The 25,498-nt window shown below is 44.6% G+C and overlaps 1 protein-coding gene across 2 annotated transcripts in view; it reads right to left on the bottom strand.

Annotated features, from left to right (window-relative positions):
• Nucleotides 1-25,498, bottom strand: part of LOC138520910 (cytochrome P450 2A5-like) — a 327,470-nt gene that overhangs the window by 218,996 nt on the left and 82,976 nt on the right. For both annotated transcript variants that reach the window (XM_069633338.1, XM_069633337.1), the window contains exon 3: nucleotides 3,478-3,627. In XM_069633338.1, the coding sequence (XP_069489439.1) occupies nucleotides 3,478-3,627 (150 nt within the window). The remainder of the gene's footprint in view (nucleotides 1-3,477; nucleotides 3,628-25,498) is intronic.

Genomic DNA, 25,498 nt, shown 5'->3' with positions numbered 1-25,498 from the left:
AGAAGAGTAAACTGGAGAAGCTGAATCAGCCCTTGTTAATGTGAAGAAAGAACAGCATGAGTGCCAAGTTTATTAATTCAAGGCAATTAAATGCTGCAAAATAGGCCGAAATACGGTCTCCTGTCACGTGAGTCAAGGAAGCAAATAGAAGTTAAGCGTACCGACCAGAACTGTGATAAGAGTGTACCTATACTCCCTTTTATTCTCAGGAGCAGTGATACTTTGCAAGGACACGTTCAAAGACAATCTGAATGGCAGAAGGCATGAGCAACGAGAATTCTTGGGCTAATTGGGTGGAGAGACAAAGGTCAAGTCTACCCGCTGCCACCTGTGGTACCACCTTACGTGCTACTACTGAATTGTATGTCCCAATAGGGTACAAGCATGCCAACCACTTGTAGAAGTCTATATTACGAAGGGCCTTCTAGTTCTATAGCCAATGTTTTGCATGTACCTAGTAACTGATGAAGACGACTTGCACTAGGGGTGGGCATAAATTGTCCACCTGACTGTAGAGACCCAATCATAACCCGATCTCGTAAAGAAAGTATACCTAAATGTTCCCCTTAAGCTTATGACAATCTCCCGTAGGTTTTTCTTACTCTGCCACGTAGTATCACATCATGTATGACGAATTTTTGTTATATAAATGTGTTTTTTATACAAAATGATTGAGAGCACGATCAAACGTCCATTGATATGATGTGATATGATATGTTATTTTTAACGTGCTTAATAACCAGGGGTTTCTAAGCACGGACCTGAGGTTCGAACCTGTGTTTCTCTGTGTCGTCTTTCTTCAAAGTCGAGCAAGTTGACCATGAGCTATTTCTGATAGCTCAGGGGCAATGAGCTATCCTCCCGAGACAGTTGATGTCCGTTGTAACTCCCTGTGTTAGACAATTGAAAATAAAACAGTCGGAGGAGACATTTTGCTAACTTTCTGAGTCAGTCTTACCATTTGGTTTAAGAGTTATTCTGCATCCCCATCCTTGTATGATGTGTTACTGATTAAAAGGGCCCTTCAAGGGTTCATAATTGTCCTCTAGGATATAATGGCAAATATATTCGCCCTTGGCATCTTGGATCATTTTTGGACATGGCCAGGTTAATTGAAATACATGAATTGTAGCCAAGGAGAATTTACAAAGCAAAATGCATAAGCAAAGTGACGACATTTAATGCGTCGCCACCACCATCCGAGGCCTGTTAAGCCATCCCACCGAGTGGTTTATAGTTTCTAGTGCCCTACAACAATCTTCATGGTAATGAGAAGTTCTGAGGCATTAATTGGGAAAGGCCAGCAGACATGTGGAAGGCAAAGAAATAGAAGCTGCTGCCAAATGGGAAGAGACAGAACTCGAAGGAAGTGTGTCAGGCAGTTGCAGGGAGAAACAGGGACTTCCAGGGACACTGAAGCGGGCCAGAGGAGGAGGACAGAATGAAGATGGCTGCAGGGTGGGGCTGTGAATGATATGTGGAGCCTTACAGCTTCAGATGGTCTAAGGGGGCAGGTAGCCTTTCTGCTGAGCAGGAGAGCAGAGGAGCAGATCCATTGAGTGTGTTAATATGGGGGTGCAACACCCCCAACGTAAGAAAAGATATTGTTTGCAAGATTGCTACTGACAAGAGGATCTCTCCATTTGACTGCACTAAGCTTTGTTCCTGCATCACTCTAGAGAGTCCATGGCCTGTCCAACATGGGCCAGTTTGAGCTAACAGCACAAATATTAACCATTGTATCAGGGAGTAGGCCTCTGAGCATTAAGCCATTTGAGTTTCGTTGCACGTCCATTTTGAAAATTAGCCTTGTTTCTACTGCATCCCAGAGAAGCCTGTTCGCTGGCGATAATATGGAGAGATGGCCAGGCAGCACAAATATGATCTATAATTCTAAGAGATGGGACATGGGCACACTTTCTCATGGTTCCTTCCAAGGGAGCCTAGCACACTATGAAATCATGGTTTGTCCTTGGCATCGCAGACACGAATGTAATAGCAACATGCTTTAACGTGGGAAAAGCTGCACATGCGGGGAGTATTTATATACCTGGTTTACGGTCATGATCGGCTTGTTATCTCTCTTTGGGCGAGTCCACAAATTGTGATTCCACTGTTATCTGCACGTCTAGCACTTTTATTGCGACCGTAACAATAATCAACACTGAAGTTTACTGAGGATTTGGGCTTTTAGACTGTACGCTAACTGTTGCTTTTATTTGGTTCAATTTTGATTTATTCTGTAGATAACAGTTGTTTATTTTTATCCTTATTGTATTAGTCCATCATACAATTGGAGATATCTTGTGTCTGTGATGTTTATAATACATTCCTTAGTTTTGTATTAATCGTCATACAATGTATTCAAATTTGATGTTATGCTGATAGACACTAGTAGTATCTTGGTACATCCTTGTTTCACAAACTTCAATAAGCATCTCTCTATGCATTATATTTCAATAAACATCTCTCAACTCGTGTTTTCCCACACTTGTTTCCATGGTTCATCAGGAGAGAGCCCTTAGTTTGAATTTCTTTGGAAATTGAAAGATGGAATGATATTCCTGAATTTTTCATGGAGCGTGCTATTGGTCTTCCAGGGTTTATCACCTTGTACTTATAGCAGGAAGTGGAAGATGTGATTATCTTCTCCTCCACAACACCTGATGCGGGGAGTAGCCTGGGATGATATCTGTTCTCAGAGAAAGGAAAGGCCTTGCGATTCGTTGGTTACTGAGCAGGGCAGGTTTTGCTCTTTAGGCTGACTGCGCATGCATAGGCCATCTCTGTCGCGATGCACATCTGAAAGGTAGCATGTGTTTGTACTAACTGATCAGATCGTGGAAATGTACTAACCTACTAGCCTAGTGCTATTTCTAGTGACTTAGGTTTTATATAAACAGTAGCCAATAGGATGTTTAGAAATGTAGTTACACATACAGTTTGGATGTCATGCACATGTATTCTAATCTTGTGGTTTTTGTCTTTAAAGGCCACTTACTAATGTGGGAGTGGCAAGTGTCAGCTTTTCGGTCTCACAGGACTGACTGATCACTCACAGGCCGATATTTTGCATTTCAATAACAATTCAGGGCCTCTGATTATTGTTTGGTTTTTCTTGAGGGTCTCCAAGTGTCAACATGTGCAGCAATTCCACAATTACGTGTCCATCCGTGAGCAAAACCATACCGAAGGAACACAGTCGTTTCCAATGAAATTTCCCTTCTCGCGCATATGCTGTACATACTGTAGCAGATCTGTTTCTTAAATGCAAAGTGTCTGTCAGTGCTATATTTTGTAGACATAAACAGTATGTGCTTTATTGGTTCCAAGAAATGTAAATAATTATATGAATATAGATATCAAGTTCAAGATTTCATCAAGAAACAATATTGCATTGAATATCTATAATGGAGCATAAGCATTATATAATAACTATTATATATTCATCTAACTTTATGTAAAAGAAAAATTAACCCTTCATTTTTTTCAGCTCTTCAATAAGATGCCACGCCTCCTCCTGGACCCGCTCTTCAATGCTCCTCTTTCCCATTCCGAAACTCCGTAGGGTGAGTGTAGAAAATCGCCGGAGTTCCTTCCACCGATTTCCGTTGCTGAAAATTGGACCTGAGCGAAGAAATCAGAGGAAAAACATTGATAATTATAATGACATGGTTGAATTTCCAAGGAAAACACATAGGAGGTATTTTAAATGTTATGTTAATTGCATGTAGGTGACCAACATTTCCTGCACTTGCATGTTGATGGTCCTGTGCATGTAATTTTCAACACTCCCCAAATGGAGTGTAGCTGTGAAGACTAAATGAAGGTGCAATAGCTTTAACGCTGCTTTTTTTTACTCTCCACTTTGAGAGAGAGTAATTGCTTTCTGCAAATCATGCTTTGCAGGCTACCCACTTACTGATCCCTCTGTCCCCGTGCCCACTCCCCCTGCATTTGCACACTTGCTTCATCCAGCAGTAACCCCTCCCCCAGCACACTTCCTCACCATGTCAATCTCAGCTATCTGCGTGGTCTCTCCTCCATCCTCTGCGCTCTGCCACCTCAAACCCCGCCTGGGGCGCGCTAACCCATATGGTGGACTCCAGAAGGTATTGCAGTAACTTAGACATGTTAAGAATCCTGACAGTGGGCTGGGTATTGCACTCATATGGGCTCGAAGGACGGGCAAAGAATCACACTTAAAATACAACTTAGGAAAAACACTCAGATATGGTGGAGGACAATCAGGCACTTCTGACCCCTCTTTCGAAATCGGCACCGTATGCAACTCTTAAACACATGAGGGTGGGCCTTGCCGCCACAGGAAAACACAAAAAGGGGGGCCTAGTTTGTACTAGAAGGAACTAGGGATGGCAATCTTATACTTTAAGATCCTCTCAGAGGGTGAGTATTATGTATTTATTTAGTGCTTACATCATCTGTGAAACGTAGCACTGCTTTTTGTACATAGATTGAGCCCAGGATATAAACATTGCTAATTGGACAACTCACCCATTTTCAGCCCGCACACGGCACCTTTGTAACTTTTTGGAAGGCACAAGCTCATTCCACATGCCTGGCACTCACATATAATATAAACACTACTGCACAACACCTCTTCCATAAGAATGAAGCCACCATTAACAAATGAAATTCGAACTGTATCTTCTCATATAATTCTCCATCTCCTTAAACACAATCCTCCCTGTTTAGTTCATAATTTACCTCTGATGCGCCCATCCACACTCCATTCAGACATGGGCGTCTAGCAGGGTCTTGGCCACCATCACATAACTTTAATAGCTGAAATGCACACACGCATAATTGTTGTGCCCAACTCATTAGAAATGAGCCCCCATAATATCAACATTACATAAACCCGCATAATGCAGACAAAAACAATTGCTGTGGTTATACATTTATTTAGAAGTCTTCTTCTAGCACTCCTTAGGTTAGATTTTCTATCTCAAAGACTTTTTCCATAGACATTGTCAATATAAAGCCACAAAATAAAGAGCTAGAACTCTGGAACTTTCCATATGTTCACAATACTAAAGGTACACACAAAAGCCTACTGCCTCTTAAACAAATATAAGTTAACAAACGAAATCCCATCTACAAAATGGTACGGGGTTACAGGCACGGATGTTAAACGCCTGCAGGGGAGCCCTCACCCTGCTTTCATCGTTATTTCCCGCTACTGCACTGCTGTGCTGAGGAGTCCCACCCCCATGTGAGAATATTTTAATAAAATGCATCTTTCTTAGCCCTAAGCTAATTCCTTTTTCGTGATCAAAATCCTATTCTTCCAGTAACATTCAAAATGGAGTAGCATTTGTCAGTCATTGGGTAGAAACAAACTAGAGATGTGTTCATGGCTTCCTCCGCAGTCATTACAAGAAAAGGCTGGGTCAGTGGATAGGGCATGTATCAGTCACCTGGCCTTCACCGATAAACCTAGGTTAAATAATATTAAGGATAGGTCCATCTATTCTGTGAAGTAAGTTAAGATGTTCTAATATAGCTCTATTCTATTCTTTAAATGCTATGTAAATGCTGACTGCACCAAGCAGAGGTTAGTTACATATTGAGTCATAGTGTTCAGCCTTTCCACTTTGTTAAACGCACAAAAGATATCTTTTTAAGATTGTACAAATAGGGTCTCCATTGTTGGACTGGAAGGCAAGTGGATTCAGTATTTAAGGCCTCAAACATACGTCACTGCCTGCGAACTGGCCGAAAGAGTTTGTCATTAAAGCCATAAGTAAAGTGGAAATTTGTTCTGCCTTCTGGGGATTAGGTCATTATTATGTTTGTAGTCTGAAGATATTTGAGTTGTTATCTCTTGTAAACTATTAACAAATGTCCTATGCTGATGCAGACTTCATTAGCGGTATAAAAGTAGAAGCCGTGTACTATTCAGGACATAACTTCTCCACTTTCCATGAAATACTGGTCGTGGAAGAACCTGAAGTCCGCTCAAGTGTATGATATGCGCGAAATAAATCTTACCTTGTAACTTTAAAACTGTGTCTCAGATACTCTACTTTGTTTGAATTATAGTGCTTAGAAGAATCAAAATGGCACCCAAACATGGGGCCCCAGCGATGATGAGGGCACTTTGACTAGACATGATGGAGAGGAACCTTCCAATGGACTGCTTGGTTTTGGGGAGCACTACCATCATATTTACTCGCAGCTGACACTAGCCTCCATCAGCAGACTTCTCTCCATAGATGCCCTCTCCCGGCTGGGGCCACTACGAATAGGCTGCGATATTTCGCCCAGACCTACTGAGACAGAACTTTGTTAGTAAGTATAGCTGTTTGGCAGGTAAGACTTGGTTGGTGGGGTTAAACCGAAGATCTTTGCAAATACCTTCTCTTGCCAGGGAAAATTCAGTACGTTTTCTGATGCCTGGTCCCAGTAAACTTCATAAATGTTGGTCCGGACTTGGTTGCGTTCGCTCTGCGAACAACTTAGAATTTGGTTACCCTGCACCCCCAGAAAGTACCCTGGCATATGAGATGTATGTCAAATACAAGTTAGGGGCAATTGTATTTAATAGTTCATGGCACAAAGACTAAATTTACGCCTAGTTTACGATGGCCAGAAAACGGTTATTTTGATGTTTCCACAATTCAGCATTTAGAATCTGTATGATTAAAGAATAAGGCTAGACCCTCAGACTTTTATGTTATCCGCGATTGGCGCAAAGAAGCCAAGCAGAAGATCAAACACAAGCAGAAATTTGCTCGAAGACACATGTCACAGGCTGATAAAGCTTTGGTTCATGATCAACAGAAATATCAGCAAAATAATAGAGAGATAGACAGAGATTGTCAGTTACAAAGAATTGGAATTCATCCCATTATACCTATTAATACCCAGGATCCCTTAATAGAATAGATCCTTAATAACCCTCGCCAACATCTCCTTCCCTCTGCACCCCCTCCTCCGTATGGTAAACCACAGAGTCCATAAGTATTAGCGCTTGCGGGTCCTAAACTCCCTCCGACTCTCCTGCATTCCCAATACAATATTCTTCCCCTCTATCAGAAGAAGATGATATATCATATGCCAGCATAAATCCTCCTAGTGAATATATATATATATATATATGGCCCAGTGATTAAAGAAAAGGCAAGGACATTAGAACCTTTTACTAGGAATACACGAGCCGCTTTAATGCCTACCCAATGAAGGAAGTTGAGAGAGCAGGCTGCTCGATTAGTATTGAGCAGAGTCAGACAAAATGTGGTTGATTAAGTACTTGAAGCCCAAGGTCCAGAGCGACTAATTATTTTAGAATGTTTTGGGTGACAAGATTTGAATCCAGTGGGAACAGAAATTGCCCTTGGCACTTCCTAGGGCACTACGCGATCTAGATTTAGCCGCTTTCTCTTGTCATGCTGAGAAGGATGGCTTCTCCCACGTCAAAGGACTTTGGGAGCTATTGGATGAAATGATAGGACTAGAGAATGCTCGATTGGGTTTAGAAACTCAATCGAATATTTCTGAATATGTCCAACAGCCTGTAATTAACACAGCATGAAAAGAATCTCGTGTGTCAGAGGAAGAATTACAGTTAATTATACTTACCGCCCTTATATGGGCCACCACTTTGACCCCTCTTTCAGTCCTTTCTAGTACCTTTTGTCAGTATGTTCCCCAGATGCAGATGCATGTTATGAAAGTAATGTATAGATGATGCATCCATAATGAGTATCCCAGAGCAACTCATTCACTTAACAGCACTTTGAAAATTATGAAAATGACCTATTTGTCAGCTCCCTATGCGAGAGGTGTTGCCTGTTTATATACCACAGCAGGCTGCGTTTGATGCTCAAGGAAGTTCTGTCTTTGGTAATCAAGGGAAGCCAATTATGTAGCCCACTAAATATGATACCCAATTTGTTCACCTACCCTTTTCTAGGCAATAATTAAATGCATTAAAACAGACCATCCCTGATATTAGGAAAAATCCTACGGGGTTTTATAAAGAATTAGAAGCCTTTTAAAATACTGCTGTCTTTACTATTAGGGATTTGGAACCCTTTTTCTCTGTAATTTTGCCATCAGATATTTGGACACCATTCAGAAATGTCACTGACCCTGCAATTTTGGGGAGCACATGGGATGCACTTTTTCAGCTTGACGCTGATAGGATAGCTGGCGAAAGGCCCGCTCCTGCTGTACTCAACCTTCCGACTAGGATAGGTGCACAACCTAAAAGGGTGCTACCCGAGAAAAAGATTAATTGTGATAAGCTGACCGCATGTGTCAAGAATAATACTGAAGGGGTAAACGAATATTTTTTTTTTTTTAAATATGTTTTTATTTGCATTTTCTACTACAAGACAATTGCAAAAATGGTTGCTTCAACATTGTTCCCTTATATTATTTTCGTGTAACATTTATATAAAAAACATAGAAAGGGGTGAAGTGCAAAGCAATGATAAACTCTAGTCTTGTGTTTCTAATTCCCCTCCCTCCCCCTCCCCAGCCTCCCCCCACCCCCCCCTCCACTCAACACATTCGCTTGGTACACAACTCAGAATAAAAATTCAAAAACAACTTTAGGCATTTCAGTATTGCGTGTGCTCTGCAAATTGCAACTGAAAGAAAAGGAAGAGCCCATACAGAGCTTGGGGTAAGCAATCAACAAGTGGCATGGGGCACTGCCCTAATTCCTTTGATTGGCTGAGGTAGTAAACAAGTGTCCTTAGTCTGTGGGCTCCCAGTATGCCGTATAATATTCTAGAAAGGGCAACCAAATCATTTCAATATTTCTGCGTGATTCATTTACCGCTGCCGTTAGACTTTCCATCTCGTATATTGCGTGGGCCTTTACTAACCATTCTCTCTTTGAGGGTAGGACCATCGATTTCCATTTTATGGTTAGACACACTCGGGCTGCTAATAGGAGATTGCGTGGTAAGTACATTAGTGATTCATATGTTTCATCATCCTCCGACTCTACTCCAAACAAAACTAGTGTGGGCGTTGGGTTTCTGAGGACTCCATCTATTCCTCGAATCCAGCCCAGCACTTCCCGCCAGTACACCTGGACTCTGTCACATCCCCACCATTGGTGCCAATAGTCACATTGCTCACCGCAACCCCTCCAGCAATAGGGAGATGTCCCGGGGAACATTTTAGATAGGCGAAGGGGTGTGTAGTGCCATCTCATCAGTAATCGCACATTGTGCATTTTGTATTGCATGGAGACCGATGATGACCATACCGCTCTATATATTCCTTTCCATACCTCCCCTTGGGTGTCTATGGATAGGTCAGTTTCCCATTTCACCTCTGAAGATGGACGTGGACAATGACCCCTCGTGATTAGTGCTCTATACAACTTTGATATGAGGCCTCTTGATGCTTGGGGGGAACTCAAGATTTGCTCGAATGGTGTCAGAGGGCGCTTTAACGAGTTGCCCCACCTAGGGTCGTGCATGGCACTTCGCAACTGGAGGAAGGACAAAGGGGAGACATTCGTGCCCTGCAAGTCAGCCTGCAATTCTTCCCTGGTTGTAAACACTTCATTTTTCCACAGCTGTCCCGCCCTACTTAGACCCGCCTCGTACCATGACTGGGATTGCTGGATTGCCCTTAGTGAGTTTTGAATAGGTGGGGACCAGATGCAGCTCAAAGGTGAGGGCCATGTTGTGATATTCTGCATGGCCCGGGATGGACGCCAGAGGGACCATAATACCTTCAGAATGGGGTGTTGCTTAATCCTTTGTGTCATGGCTGATCTCGGGACCCATAACCACTCTCCCAAGGTGACCGGAGTGAAGATATCGTTCTCTATTGCCACCCACTGTTTCTCTGGGTTTTCCCACAGATGGTCCGGGAGAATGCGGAATTGTGATGCTCTGTAATATTCTCCCAGGTCTGGAAAGCTCATGCCCCCCTCCTCCTTTGGTTGGATCAGTGTGGAGTATGGGATCCTTGCTCGTTTGTCCGCCCATAAAAACCTTAACAATGTGCGCTTTACTTCTTCCAAGAAGGAGTCAGGAACAATGACCGGGAGGGATTGGAATAAAAATAGGAATCGTGGGAGAACATTCATTTTTACGGCCGTAAAGCGCGCCGCCCATGACATGGAGAGTGTTCGCCATCTGGAGATGTCATTTTGAATGGCTACCCACAGTGGTGTGTAGTTGGCTTCGAAAAGGTCGGACAGGGAGACTGTTATATTAACCCCTAGGTAGCGGACTAAGTCGATTTGGACTTTGAAATTCCAATCTGCCTCTAAGCGCAGCGCTAGGTCGGTGTTGTCTTTTAAGGGGACAGCTATAGTTTTTTGTAGGTTGACCCGAAAGCCTGAAAGGGGTCCGTATCGCGACAACTCTTGGAAGAAAGCGGGGATAGAAATAGAGGGTTCGGTCAGGTACAAAAGGATGTCGTCGGCGAACATTGCCAGTTTGTATTCCCTGCCACCTCGCGGGATTCCTCTGATGCTCGGGTTGGACCTAATGGCTTGGGCGAAGGGTTCAATGACCAGTGCATAAATGAGAGGGGAGAGTGGGCAGCCTTGTCTCGTACCTCGAGTAAGGTTGAAGGTTCGCGATGAGATTCCATTGATTGATACTTTGGCCCGGGCAGAGTGGTATAGTGCTTTCGCTCCTTGTGTCCACGCAGCTCCCAACCCCACCCACTCTAGTACAGCTCTCAAGAAGGACCACTCTACTCGATCAAAAGCCTTTTCGGCATCTACTGATAATAAGAGGGGATCCTCACCGGCCTCTCGAAGTGTTGCCATGAGGTCTAGGGTTTTTCTAACATTATCTGCCCCCTGCCGGCCTCTTACATACCCTACCTGGTCAGTGTGGATTTGTTGCGGGAGTATCTGAGCGAGGCGGCCGGCCAATATGCTGGAGTAAATTTTTGCGTCTACATTTATGAGGGAGATTGGCCGGTATGATGCACACTCTGTGGGGTCTTTACCTTCTTTGGGGATTACAATGATGATGGATTCAGTAAAGGAGTCGGGAGCTCGTCCCGATTCTAAGATGGATGTAAATAGTTTGGCGAGGAATGGCGCAAGTGTGCCAGAGTTCCTTTTGTAAAAGGCCGGCGTGAAACCATCCTGTCCCGGGGCTGAGCCTGCCTTAAGGGCTGAAATTGCTCCCTGCACCTCTGTTACCGAGATTGGGGCGTTTAGCATTTCTAGGTGTTCTTCAGTGATGGGCGGGCGTGACATACTGGTTAGGTATTCTTTGATGTCGGGGGAGGTACCATCAGTCTCAGCAGCGTATAGGTCTGCATAAAAATTGGAGAAGCGAGACACTATGTCTTGGGGATTTGTGAGTGGGATACCTTGTTCGTTTTTTACTTTGTGGACTGCTCTATCCGCCCTCTGTTTACGGAGTCTGTTCGCTAGCATGGTGTGCGCTTTATCTCCCTTTTCAAAGAACTTCTGTTTGAGGTACTTAATCTGTGTGAGGGCTTTGCCATTCCATATATCTTTTAGTTCTTCTCTCATTTTCCTAATTCTCATTTCCGTTTCATTATCGCTAGTGGGGAGCTCCCGAAGGGAGCGTTCCAGTCTAGTGATCTCTTCCTTAAGTTCTTTCTCCTTGAGCAGCCGGAGTCTTTTTTTGGCGGCTCCCTCTGATATAAGGATGCCCCTTAATGTAGCTTTGCCTGCCTCCCACACTGTGTTCAGTGACATACCTTCAGTGTCGTTGATGTCAAAGTATTCTGTGATGGCCTCAGAAAGGAACTCCTTGAAAATTGGGTCTCTGCATAACAGGTCGTTACATCGCCACCGGCGGTCCAGGGCGGGGAGTGGGCCTAGGTCCAATTCTAGGGTGCACAGGTCATGGTCTGACCAGGCTACTATTTGGATGGATGTACTTAGGATGTCGCCCTCGTTTTCCGCCCCCAGTAGTAGGTAATCAATCCTGGAGAAACAGTGGTGTGGTGGAGAATAAAAAGTAAAGGCCTTTTCCCCTGGATGAGTTGCACGCCAGGTATCTATTAAATGATGTTCCCTGAGCTGACTTGAGAATCTGTCGCCCTGAAGTGTGCTTGGGGGTAAGGAATTTAGTCGAGCTGAGTGTCAATCGCATTCACGATCTATAACTACTTTGAAGTCTCCCCCACAAATTAGTGAGCCCTCCCTCCATTCTTCAATAAAGTCGAACAGGGGGTCCGTGAAGCTCGATTGCCCCTGGTTGGGGGCATAGACTGCGCACAGTGTGATGGTACGTGTTCTCAGTGTTCCCTTGAGCGCGACGTATCTCCCGTGCGTGTCCCTGTGTATATGAAGAACCTGCATTCCCAGGGACCTACGCAGCAGAATGCCCACACCCCCCTTCTTCTCCGGGCCGGATGCCCAGATTGCTTCCCCTATGCCTCTCCCATAGATCTTTCTTTCTCCCCCCTTGGTGTATTTTGTTTCCTGTATGAAGAGGACATCTAGTTTGGATTGTGCGAACTGTCTCGCTAGCATTGATCTCTTTTGCGGAGAATTTAAGCCCTTGACATTGAGGGAGCCAAAGACTATGCCCTGTGAGTTAGCCATATTCTAGGGTTAGGATAGTGTTTTTCGTATTGTGGCTTGCTTGACCCTTTTGTATCATATTAGAGCTAGTAGAAAACTGCCTTGTATTGTGGTGAGTTTGAGATGGTTTTTTGTGCGCTACGAACTTGCTGTGTTGAGTGGATAATTGAATCCCCCCCGTCCCCTCCGCCCCTTCCCTCGTGTGGAATGCTATAAGGGGCATCCACCCCACAAAGAAAGGGAAAAAGAGTAAAGAAAAAGAAAAAGGGAGACGCCCTCGTATAAAGAGGGCCACTTTAGGAGAACCCCTCTTAAAGCCCTAGTTGTGAATTCGTTCATTGTGCAGGGACAAAGTGCACAGGAGACCTTAATAGTGAGCAAAGACCTAGTGTGTCTCCAAGCCCCTAACCCAATCTAGGCAAACAGACTGTTAAGAGAAAAAACTTCCATGGAGCCCCATGGCGACTGTATCGGCCAGAGTTAGAGCACCAAAACAGTGTGCAGACACGAGATGCAGTGTCGGCAGTTCAAGGAGTGTTCAAACGTTTAAATTTCCATTTCTGTTGCGCACGGCCTCTTCTCGAGGGCTTTTCAGCTGGATCTCGGCGCGGGCCCTTTGGTTCTCTTCGGCCCTCTACGTCTGAGTCCCTTGCTGGGCCTTGCAGGTGGCGGCGAGCTCGTTCCGCTTCTTCCACCGAGGTGAGCCTATATTCTTCGCTGTTGTACTCGAATGTGAGGGAAAATGGGTGGCCCCATCGGTGCTTCACGCCTTTCTCTTGGAGCCAGATCGTGAGGGGACGACACCCTCTCCTTTTTGTGAGGGTCATCGCTGAGAGATCCTGATATATCTTGACTGTAGAGCCGCGGAATTCGATTGTGTCCTTTATTCTTGCTTTTTGTAGAATGTCCTGCCTTTGTGTGTAGTAATGGCATTTGATTAGGATCGATCGAGGGCCTCTCGCTGAGCCCCCTGCCCTGTGCACTCTGTCGAACTCGAGGTTCGGGGGGTCGGTTTCTTCGTAGAGAGATAAGATTAGGGATTTCACCATACTCTCCTGGCCTGACTGTGTCTCTCCTCGCTCTTCTTCCAGACCGATAATGCGTATGTTGGAGCGTCGCTCCCGATTTTCAAGATCGTCCACTTTTGATTCCATGTCCCTCTCCTTCTGCTCGAGGTCTAGGAGCCTAGCCTCGTATTGCATGGTAGCGATGTCTCCTGATTGTTGGTTGTTTTCAACCGCTTCCAGGCGGTCCTCAACTTTGGCCACTTTCGTTTGTAGGTCTGATACTATTTCAGTTAGGTTGTTTCTCATTGATCTGATCTCCCCTAGCAGCAGGCGGATATCTGACTTTGTTGCGCCATCGCCGTCATTCCCGGGAATATCTGAAGTGCTTTGGGCTTCTTCCGCTTCCATGGTTGCGTTAATACGTCTAAACTTTCTCAGGGTTGCTAAGGTTTGTGGATCCAGTTTTGTTACCTACGGAGGCTTCAGACTATTGCTGCCGTGAGCATGGACTGCTGTGCTAGGATGTGCTCTTTCCCTCGACCGTGTTTCTGTGGTTGGTTTTTTCCGCTGGGGTCTCTCTCAGTTCCGTGGTGGGCTGCCCCGGACTTCGTGGCTCATTGCCAATGTATTTGCCCTAAGTAACTTTGGTGCGGTCTCTGTACCGCCTCTACCCCCCTGAGCACCACTCGGGTAAATCAGGTGCCCTGGCTGTCTTTGCACCCTGTGAGGCTCGTGGAGGGCCTATGATGGTCCTTAGGTTGGCTGCGAGGCTCCGCTAGTGGTGGTGAGCTTCCACTGGGTTAAGTGCTCGTAGGGATCCGTGGTGTGGGAGCGGCTGGTCGAAACTGTTTGGGTGGACACCGTGGTTACTGTGTGTTTTAGATCACGGGAATGGGCGCGCTACACCCTCGTTGGTAAAGAAGCACGGGCCTCATTCCGTGGGCTCGCCAGGAGAAGGGTAGAGATGACAACCGGCGCCGGGGCCCGCGAGGGACTGCCGGGCGGAGGTGCTGTCGGGCGGAGGTGCGGCGCGGCCAGAGCAAGCTCCCAAGTGTCGAGGTGAGGCGTGGGCGGAGGGAGAGAGCCCCCGCTTGCGGTTCGGAGGAGGGGGGGGGGGTGTGCGCACTGCTTACCCCCACCGGGCCGCCCGCTCCGGTAGCTGCCTTCCTGGCCGGCCGCCCAACGTCTCCCGGCCAGCCGGGCGCCGCGGTCCGCTGCGACTGTCCTCGCCGCTGCCACACCTCTTTGAAGGGCAGGGACACCCCCTGTCCGCTGGGTGCAGGGCGCTGCTGGCGGGCTGGTAGAAGTCTTTGCGAAGTTTCCTCTCTTACGCGCGCGGCGCGTATTTCAGATGGCGGCGGCCATTTTTTCCCCTCCTCCTCGCCTCTCTGGATACGGGCCTTCTGTGCTGCTCGGGGGATCCCAGGGGTTCTCGATCGAGAGCTGATTTCTGCCTCTCCACGCAGTTTCGTCTCCTGGGCTATGGCTGGGTAGGTGCCGAGACGCTTTATCTACTCCATCAGCTGGTTTTTCATGACTTTGGTTGCCCCTGCACTGCTCGAAAAGATGACTTTAGCGGGCCTTAAGAGGGAGACGATGGCTCAAGCGACCATCGCGTCTGCGCCCCCTGGTGGTCTCCGTAAACGAATATTTTTATAGATTTGAACACGTATTTATTGATTTCTAAGGACAAGAATTGACTACGCCAGCAGGGAAACAATTGTTTGTAGATAAATTTGTCTGACAATTGTTACCTGAAATTAGCGTTCTTATAATGCAATAAGAGAGTGCTTGGCAGACTAAGACCTCGTCAGACATTTTGCATATAGCTCAATATTATGAGAATAGAGTAAATGTGGAAAAGCCGAAAGCAGAAAAGAAGAGAGTGTATCTCAAGACAAGAGTGTTAATACAGCAAGTACAAAAGGGAACGCATTTGTTTTGTTGCGCACAGCGCTTTGTGCTGTTCCTGTTTAGGGACTTTGGATTATAACAAAGAATTTATTTTTTGTGCATAAAATTGATGCATGTGCTTTGGCTGTTTTGACACAGGAATATGGAGAAAGGAATAGACTGTGCAGCTATTTTTCCTCCATGTTAGACCCTGTTGCATGTGCTTTCCCTTAAGGTTTGGGCACAGTAGCAGCTGCACCTTTGTCTGTAAATCATTGTGAAGGTCTGGTTTTAGGTTACACTTTAACCGTGATAGTACCTCACTCGGTCGATGTCCTTTTAAATAGGACTCAGACCCAAAATATGACTACGGCCGACTTACCAGATATGAATTGATATTGTTTGCATCACATATATCAAAATGAAGTGCTGTAACACACTCAACCCAGCTGAACTCTTACGCATACCAAATAAGGGTATTGGGAATACTGAGACAGCCGACCATTTTTGCAACTTCACGACTGAGGAAGACACCAAGGGCTGAAACGATTTGTGAGATACTATTACAGTCACCTGGTATCCACGGGGACGCCCTTATTCCCTGGTTGCCGGATTTACCCTGGACCCTTCCCGATTCCGGATGGTACCTTCTATGGAGATCGGGCCTGAAAACACAGGAGGACTGGACTTAAGAACAGATTTCGTTTTCTTCCCCCAGCTCCTTGGATTCAATTTGATGACCCACTCCTCACCTTGTTGTTATGTCTGGCGTGCCCTCCGTCCTGCCTTCTGTGCAGGGGCGCGTAGTTTTCTGTGGGGTTGAGTGACCGAGTTAACTACACTGGTGCTAACCCATTCAAGTATCATTAAGGAGTTAGGTCTGGTTAAGCAATCTTAAAATGTCCTTGCTTTCCTTTCTTGCTATTAATGTCTTTTTCTTATTTATTCCTCCTTAGGTACACAGAGGTTCGGTGGATGCGCAGCTTGGATCGGGCTCCTACCTGGATGATGGACGCAGAGCGTATGATGGATGGTAGGTTAAGCGCGAAGTGCGGCGTGGTAATGTCTTCTTTTGCTAACCTGTATTCTTTATTCCTTTTCAGGTCGCAATGGTCTTTCTGGGCGTGTGAAGATTTCCGGAGCTGAGCCAGCCAAGAGATGCCGAGCCAAGTGAGGTTCTCGTGATTACTGCCATAAATGCTGTGTGTAACCTGTTTTAATGTTGTCCTTCTTTCTCTTTCCCTCCAGGTGCTTTGTTCTGGTGCATGCGTGATGTCCCGATGATGCTGCCGCCTGGATGGAAGACCGCGAGCAGCAGGAAGAAGGATAATCGACAGATGGAAAGTTGCAGGTAAGCAGAGACTGCTAATGATGTGCTTTTGTCTCCTCTGCAGGTCCGCTGTTCAAGGATCGCCAGATTCTGGTCTCTGGACACGATGAGCGTCACGCTGCTGGCTGCAGAATAACACGAAGCACGTTCTGTAACTTGGGTGTGGTTTATATAGCCCTCTAATAAAGTAGTCCAGGTAAAGTAGTCCGGGCTACCACACCCAAAACACTGCACCGCACAGTTTGGTTCTAGGAACTAGGCTGTGTGGGTGCTTCCATGTTGGCTGCAGGCCTCCAATGAAAAAGTAGTCCCTTCAAGACTGTGTTCCAATCTCAACATGAGCCTGGCATCAAAGGCGCCAGGATTGACTCCAGGAGAGTCCATGAGGATAGCGCAAGGCCCTTGGGGCCCTAAGTGAACCCTGAGTCTTAACCCTACCTGGCATGTGGGGTTTTGGGTCATGGGTTGTGACAGATACCCCCTTTCCACAAGCGGAAGGACAATTATTTTCTGACAGAGCATGTTTTAAAATGCCTGATAGAACGACAACTGCAGCCTACGCAGTTGCTACTTTGAAAACTATAGGAGAAACTTACCAAATACCCTTTAATTCAGAACAAACAGCGGAAATTATAGCTTTGACTCATGCTTGTGAATTATCGGAAAATCTTTCTGTAAATATTATTACTGACAGTCAGTACACTTTCGGAGTAGCACATATTTTCAGAAAACTATGGGCAGAAAGGGGATTTTTGCATGAAACTAAGATACTGCATGGTTCCTTAATATTACAACTGTTGTCATCTCTAATGCTGTAATGCTACCAAAGAAACTAGCAATGGTGAAATGTGCTGCCTATCTGAAAATAGTGACTGAAATTCAAAAAGGAAATGATTTTGTTGACTCTATAGCTAAGCAAACAGCGTTAGATTGTACTTCGGGGCTGTATAATGCTGATAATATTATAAGGGCTCAGGACGTAGAATGTATGGAGGAAACCTATGTATGCATTAAAGAGATACAAGCAATGGTCACTGAAGAGGAAATCAGGGGGTGGGAAGACAACTTTGCTATGCAGGATGAAGAGGGGTGTTTGGTCGCAGGGTCTTAAAAACAGTGGTGCTACATAATGCTTATGTACCCATGGTTGTGTGTATGACCCACAGACCCACATGCACACATGCTAAAGCTATTTGTAAACAGTTAGAAAATGTTTGGTGCAATTCATTGATAACCGCAACAGCTGAGAATGTGGGTAGGAATTGTATAATATGTCTAAGCCAGAATGTAGCTCAAGCGACTACGATCTCCGCAGGAAAATATGACCCTCCTACCTTTCCATTTGAAATGTTGCATTTTGACTTTATCGAATTAGAAAGATGTAATATTTTGAAATATGTGTTAGTAGTTATCTGCGCTTTTAGCAAATGGGTTGAGGCTTTTCCTTTGAAAGATAATACTGTCATCTCCAATGCAAAAGTTACATTGAAAGAATATTTTCGCAGATTTGGATTACCCAGGGTAATTTGGTCTGATAATGGCCTCCACTTTATTGCAGAAGTAATACGAAATGTGTGCAATGGATTGCAGATCAAAAAGAAATTTCGCACAGCTAACCATCCTCAAAGTGCAAAGTTAATTAAACACCACAATGGAATTTTGAAGAACAAGATTGCTAAAATATGTGTCCAAATCAGGGCTATCCCTTTATAAAATTGTTATGGGCAGACCAGCTAATATTTGGGGTGCTCCAAGACCACAATCATTCAAAGACATTGAGCACCCACTGCTTGTTGATTATTGTAAATAATTGACTGAACAATTGCATTTTATCCAGCAGCAGGTGAAGGATAGCTTACCGGACAAAGATTTGCAAGAAGGATATCTGGTCAAGCCTAGAAACCTGTGATGGTCAAGAACTTTCAGCGGAGCACTGCACTGGAACCACGTTGGTTAGGACCATACCAGGTGTTACTGGCCACCCAAACTGCAGTTCAAGTAGAGGGGAAATGGCATTAGATCCAGGCAGCTCACGTCAAATTGGTTCCTTTGCCCTCACCCTCTGATGAATATCATCCTCTTTCATCTGAAATAAAGGATTCTTGCACACCTGTGAGTTTGACAAACTCTGAGATAGAGTCTTCAATACAGACACACATCTTGCTTGAAGATCGTACTATTCTGGGAGCAACTAGATACAATTTAGTACCCAGGAAGGAATAGGAGTGCCCACTGGAAACCTATAAAGTGCAGATCTGGAATTGAGGTCACACTGTGCCCACTGGTAACCTACAAGTGTGGGTTTGATATTGGGGTAGCCTTGCACCAACGTGAAATTGGCGTGTCCTGATCCCTGTGAACACCAGAAGTTAGCAGGTTATCAAAGGACTGACGAAGAATCTGCATTATAGAGTTGCATTCATTCGGTGATCAGACTCGAATGAAAAACAAGGATATGATTTTACCTTCTTGCTCACAAAAAGTATGGACAAAGGAAGATCGAATAGTAATATTTAGATTTTGTATGATTCTAGTAGTAGGACTTTCTGTCTTTTTCTGGTTCCTTGAACATGACACTGTGCATCTTTTAAAGACACTTCTTCCCAATGACAGTAAAGCTAATACCGAGATTCCCTTTACCCCTCATGTCTTAACCTGTACTCATCACCCCTTGGATGAGCTTCAAAGATATGGATACCATAATAATTCATACATACAGGTTTTGGATAAAGTTATAAAAGCCAAGAATAGAACACATTATTGGCTTTGTTCACATGCTCTGCAGAGTGGAGATGGCGTAAGGATACACTAGTATGCAGTCCCAGTTAATAGATTAATATTGTGTAGGTTGATAAATGATTGGGATAGAACCCGAGCTCCTCCTGGAAGGATAATGCTTAACACTACTATTAAAAACCCTGAAATATGGTAAAAACACCCTTAATAGTGATCGTTCAAGTCTTAATATAGTGTCTAAACTCCCATGAGAATCATATACTTCTTATATGAATGTTACATATGCTTTATTCCAAGTAACTCATAGGATAGGAGAACCTTTATATGCAATCCTTTGATACTATTGTTGATTATACAAATTATACTAATTCCATCCTGCCTTAAGGGAATTCGTATTATGTCTGTGTGGACGGGAAAGTATATAAGTGGTTGGAAAAGGGTTGGGCAGGTGTATGTTATCTTGCTAATATATTTCCTGGAGTTTATGTGGCCTCCACAGATAATATGTACCAGTGTGTAAAATTGCACAGAGGCAAAGAGAAGTGGACTGATACCGATGCCCATGTGGCAGCATATTTTGGGAATGGAATAACATTGTTGTTAGGGGTTTCTCTTAACTTTAGAAACATTTGTAGACTCAGTAGACTGGTGGAAAGTATGTTGAATGAGACAGCACATATATTAGGGAATTTAACAACTGAACGGAATGCTATTAGATTGGTGGCACTTCAAAAAAGTATGATGTTGGACATTCTCACGACTGGGAAAGGAGTGGTTTGCAAAGTAGTGGGCTCTTCTTGCTGTATTTACATACTGGATAGCTCTAGAGATATCTTTGATGCTATTGATCGATCACACATGTTGGGAGAAGCAGTGCATTATGAGGTGGGACAGGAGAACTGCTGGTTGCAATGATTTTGGAATCTGCTTAAGGATTGGGGATGGACATTAGTGGTCTTTGGGTTAATATTAGGTTGTTGTTGTTGTCTTCAGTGTAGTCCTGTATGGTGTTCTTTTGTGTTAGGGCAGTAGAAATAATTAAGCTCCTCCCCAAACTAGTTATAGAATTAATACTAGGATGATGGAAGAAATACAGATCAAGAATTTAAGACATAGATATTAGAAATCTAACCGATTTGGGCGAAAAAAATTTAGCTTAGACTAAAAGGAGGGTTTGTTAGAATAAATTAATAAAATGCATGTTTCTTAGCCCTAAGATAATTCATTTTTCGTGGAAAAAATCCTGTTCTTTCAGTAACATACAAAATGGAGTTGCATTTATCAGTCATTGAGTAGAAACAAAATAGCGATGTGTTCATGGCTTCCTCTATCAGTCATTACAAGAAAAGGCTGGGTCTGTGGAGAGGGCATGTATCAGTCACCTGGCCATCACCGATAAACCTAGATTAAATAATATTAAGGATCGGTCCATCTATTCTGCGAAGTAAGATACGCTGTTCCAATATAGCTCTATTCTATTCTTTAAATGTTTTGTAAACACTGACTGCACCAAGTAGAGGTTAGTTACACATTGAGTCTAAGGGGCTGATTTATGGAATTATTTGCGCTGAAAAATGGGGATTTGTGCGCCATTCTGCCCGCAAATCCCCATTTGTTAAACAGGGTTTTGTGGGCAAAATGGCGCACAAATCCATGTTTTTCGGCGCAAATAATTCCATGAATCAGCCTGATAGTGTTCAGTCTTTCCACTTTGTTAAAAGGACAAAAGGTATATTTTTAAGATTGTGCAAATGGGGGGACCATTGGTGGTCTGGAGGGCAAGTGTATTTTGTGTTTAAGGCCTCAAACATAAGTTTTAGTGAGAGTGGCAGGATTAACATATAAATTCAGGAGACAAAAGAGTTGTGGTCAGATGTGGTTCAGAGAAGGACGGGAGGGCAGCAGACAGAGAAAGCAGAATCATGCAGTGCAAGATTTTCCATAAAGCTGGGGCCTTGTGTTGTCATTTGTGGGTGGTGGAGGTCTGCGGAATTTGCGATACTTCCGTGTGCTGATAATCCACTTCAGAGAGGGGTTTCCCCCAATAACAGTGCAGAAGTCTCGCATACTGGAAGTGAGTATTGGTAAAATCCACTTCAGAGAGGGTTTTCCCCCAATAACAGTGCAGAAGTCTCACATACTGGAAGTGAGTATTGGTAAAATTGAGGAGCATGTATGGATAACTGAGTTTATCTTTACAGTCAGTCAGTCAGTCAGGACTAAGTGGTCACTTTATGAACAGTGTTTTTTTCAGCATTTGCAGAAGTGTAGATGGAGAAAAAAAGTTGGCATGCTGTTGTGCTCTCGTTTTTGTTTCTTCTCTTAGACTCTATATGCTGCCAATTGCCTTGGGACCCAAGGTCTGGGTAATATATAAAAATGCAATTGTTTTGTTATGAAAACAAGCTGGTCTAATGTAGAGGTGCTATTTTGTAATAATGTTTATATCACATAACCTGCTTTCAAACAATAGTTAATTTAAAGAAAAGGCATTTTTAAAATTGAATCAGTGGGCTTGTGTTTTTCTGTGTCTAAGTGTATTCAATGACAAAGAGGGTGTGAAATCACAGGGAAGAGCCCCTGTGCGTAAAAACAAAAAAAAAAGTAACACATTTTACATCGGATGGCAAAACAAGAGATAAAGTTTGGGGTCCTAGCCAGAAAGTTTTAAAACGGATGGTTGCATGTATGACTGGTGAATTATTCATAATGAAAAGTGTCTTATGAATAAATCTGTCCAATACAGTAGTCCAGTCTTATAGATAAGTGACTGGGATAAAAGTTAGCACTGTCGAGTTTCCGAGTGTGCGAGGCACATCGTTCTGTGTTTAGAGTTGACCATGAATAGAATATAGGTATAAAAGGGAGCCTTGTCAACATAACCATGCTCTACCACCAGTGTCATGATGCTTTTGAGCGACTGTGCACTTTACAAGTGCAGATAACATAACATAACATAACCACCATTTTACCACTATACTAAAATACCACCAAATTAGGTGTAGCCCTCTGACAAAATCCCTAACAATAGTCTGAACATATTTGTGTTGTTATCTCTTGTAAACGATTAACAAATGACCTATGCTAATGCAGGCTTCATTTTCTGTATAAAAGTAGAAGCCATGGACTATTCAGACACTTAACGTCTCCACTCTCCATGAAATACTGGTCGTGCAAGAACTTGAAGTCTGCTCGAGTGTATATGTGCAAAATAAATATTACCATGTAACTTTGAAACTCCGTCTCAGATACACTACTTTGTTTGAATTATACTGCTTAGAAGTCTCACCCGCCGAACACATAAATCAGCTGACCTCCCCAACGGGCAATAAGGGCATGGGTGTTAGCACCTGCAGGGGAGCCGTCACCCTGCTGTCATTGGTATTTCCAGCTACTGCACTGCTGTGCCCAGGAGCCCCACCTGGATGATGAACACATTAATCAGCTGATCTCCCCCTTGAGGGCAAAACCTGCGGCGGATAAGGGCGCAGGTGTTAGCGCCTGCAGTGGAGCCTTCACCCTGCTTTCCTCGTTATTTCCTGCTGCTGCATTGAGGTGCTCAGGAGCCCCACCCCCACCTGAACACGGAACACATACATCAGCTGAACTCCTCCGCGAGGGCAAAGCCTGTGGGGGGATAAAAACACAGGTGTTAGCACCTACAGGGTAGCCATCAACCTGCTTTCATCGTTATTTCCTGATACTGCACTGCTGTGCGGAGGAGCCCCACCACCACCTGAACACTGAACCCATAAATCAGCGAATCCTGCTTGGGATAAGGGCGCAGGTGTAAGCACCTGCAGGGTGTTCGCATTCTGCGGCCCAACGCGACAACCGAGGTTCCACCTGACTTTCATTCACCGTCCGCTGACTGGGGCAGCTCCGCACAAGGAGCAGATGCTGGCACCGAACACCGAGCACTGGAAGGGATACCCAGTGCAGGCCATAGAGATTGGGTGACAAGGAACCAGTGAGAGCCTTCTGAGCAAAGCCATCAACCCCTGTAAACCATTAAACCCCATTGAATTTGTGATCACTGATTACTGCTTCAGCTGACTCAAGAAGGATCAGCGCTTATACCCTATATTAAAAAACAGACCTGTCCATCGCAAAGCTGACTACAAATAGAGTCCCCAGTGAATTAATTTGCCATGCTGTGCCATCCCTTACGTCTCACAATATTTGTGCCATGGCAGTGAATTCTGCAGCACATTCTGTCCTTATCCCACAACAGGAAATACTGCCGGTAAAAAGGAAAGTCCCTGCAGAAGACACATTGCTATCTGTATGTGACTCAGAGGTTAAACCAGCGAAACCCATATGGCCGTAGGGAGAAGATTTTCCACTCATCAGTGAAATCAATAATTTCCTAGAATCGTTGGGAGCCGCAGGAAGCATGGAACCCTGGGGAGGGAGTACTATTGCTCACGGTACTGCCGCCCTTAACAAATCTGAAAAAAACATGTGCCCATGCTCATTTAATGAAGGCATGGGAATTGTGCTGCAGCCAATGATCGTGGATGCTCCCCGAAAGATGGCTGCAGGGGGAGATATAATCCAGGACTCTGGGATTCTTATTTTCACCACCAGTATTAAACCCGTGACCCTGGCATCTCCTGCTGTCCCCCATGGTTCCTCCCCAACGAGTCTTCGACAGCCGGAGAACAATTGTAATTTGTCTTCCATCAATAATTGTGCACCCTGCGGTGGGAGAATGTAACGGAATCCAAGATGCCCATTTTTGTTGACAGCCCCTGTTCTATAGGGTTTACTATCTGCCTACAGGGATCCACTAACGGGCTATTGATGGCTTGCCTATTCATACTTGTGTGTGCAGGCGGAAAACTGTACACCAAATCAGGCTGAAGTGGGAGGCGTAGCATCTAATAGTTGCAAATGCAGCACTGTGTTGGCCGAAATTTTTAAACGTGCACTATTGTCCATCTCTGCCTGTATGGCAATACCCTTTTCTACCTGAAAACAGCGATAACTCGCTACTCCCCATGTAGATGCTTGCGCTCAGCTGATTTGGCCCTGGCCTCCCACCCTGCTTTCAAACATACAAGGGGCATGGGCAGATCTTTCCCAGTCTGTGCCTCTCAGTTGTAGAACTCCCTTCCAGGGAACCTGAGACAGGAAGACAACCTCCTATGTTTCAGGAAAAACTTAAAGGCAACACACTTTAGATAATCGACGACCCTCCTGAGCCCCTGCACCACCTACTTGCCCCGTCTTCTTTATTGTCTTTGTGTCCTTGTGCGTCCTGATGCCTGTGGGCTGTCACACATTATAAATAAATAAATCAATAAAAAATGTTGATTCTCAAGAATTTAATATTATCTTTGATTGATCAAGTTGGAAGGAGCATGTCTAAGGAGGGGTCATTGATTGACCAGGCGGGTGAAATGAGGGACTCAGACCCACCAGTGGAAACTGGTTTATCCATCCCTGATACAAGCCCCAATAAAGTAAGTGCCAACCAGGAAGACAGGTACCTTAATACTGGGGTTGAAGTAAATAACCACCCTACACTCATACCAGCGGGAGATGAGGCACCATTTAAAATACATCTAACAAACCATGCCCACAGTAAGAACATTCAGCAGCAGCATGTCTACCCCCTCCAAGACAAAGTTAGACAACAATTGAGCAGCACCAACAAGTAAGTAAGCAGGGCAATTTAGAAAAAGGAACTACAGTGAGGGAATCAAATCAAAAGGGCTTAGGGCCAAAGTCAAAAGGACAAAAGTCTTTTGCTCAAGATCACACAGTTCAGGGTAGTTTGCGGTTAAGTCTTTGCCAAGAGTTCAGAACGAAGTTGGTCAGCAGAAAAGTTAGTTTAACGAATAGAGAAGGACAAGCCCTCGGATTGGCAAAAGGTTTCACACACTTTTACCATGGCTGGAATAAGTGAACAACCGGATTTGAACAGTACCTTAAAATGGAGAAGCACCTGTAGCTGAGGCAGACGTTCCGGGCAGGTCCTGCAGGCTCACGGTTCCTGAAGCG

This window comes from Ambystoma mexicanum, chromosome 13 (genome assembly GCF_040938575.1).
Source record: "Ambystoma mexicanum isolate Mex_15411 chromosome 13, UKY_AmexF1_1, whole genome shotgun sequence".
Lineage (NCBI taxonomy): Eukaryota > Metazoa > Chordata > Amphibia > Caudata > Ambystomatidae > Ambystoma > Ambystoma mexicanum.
The sequence above is the reverse complement of the archived record's forward strand: the minus strand, read 5'-3'. Positions and strand labels throughout refer to the sequence as shown.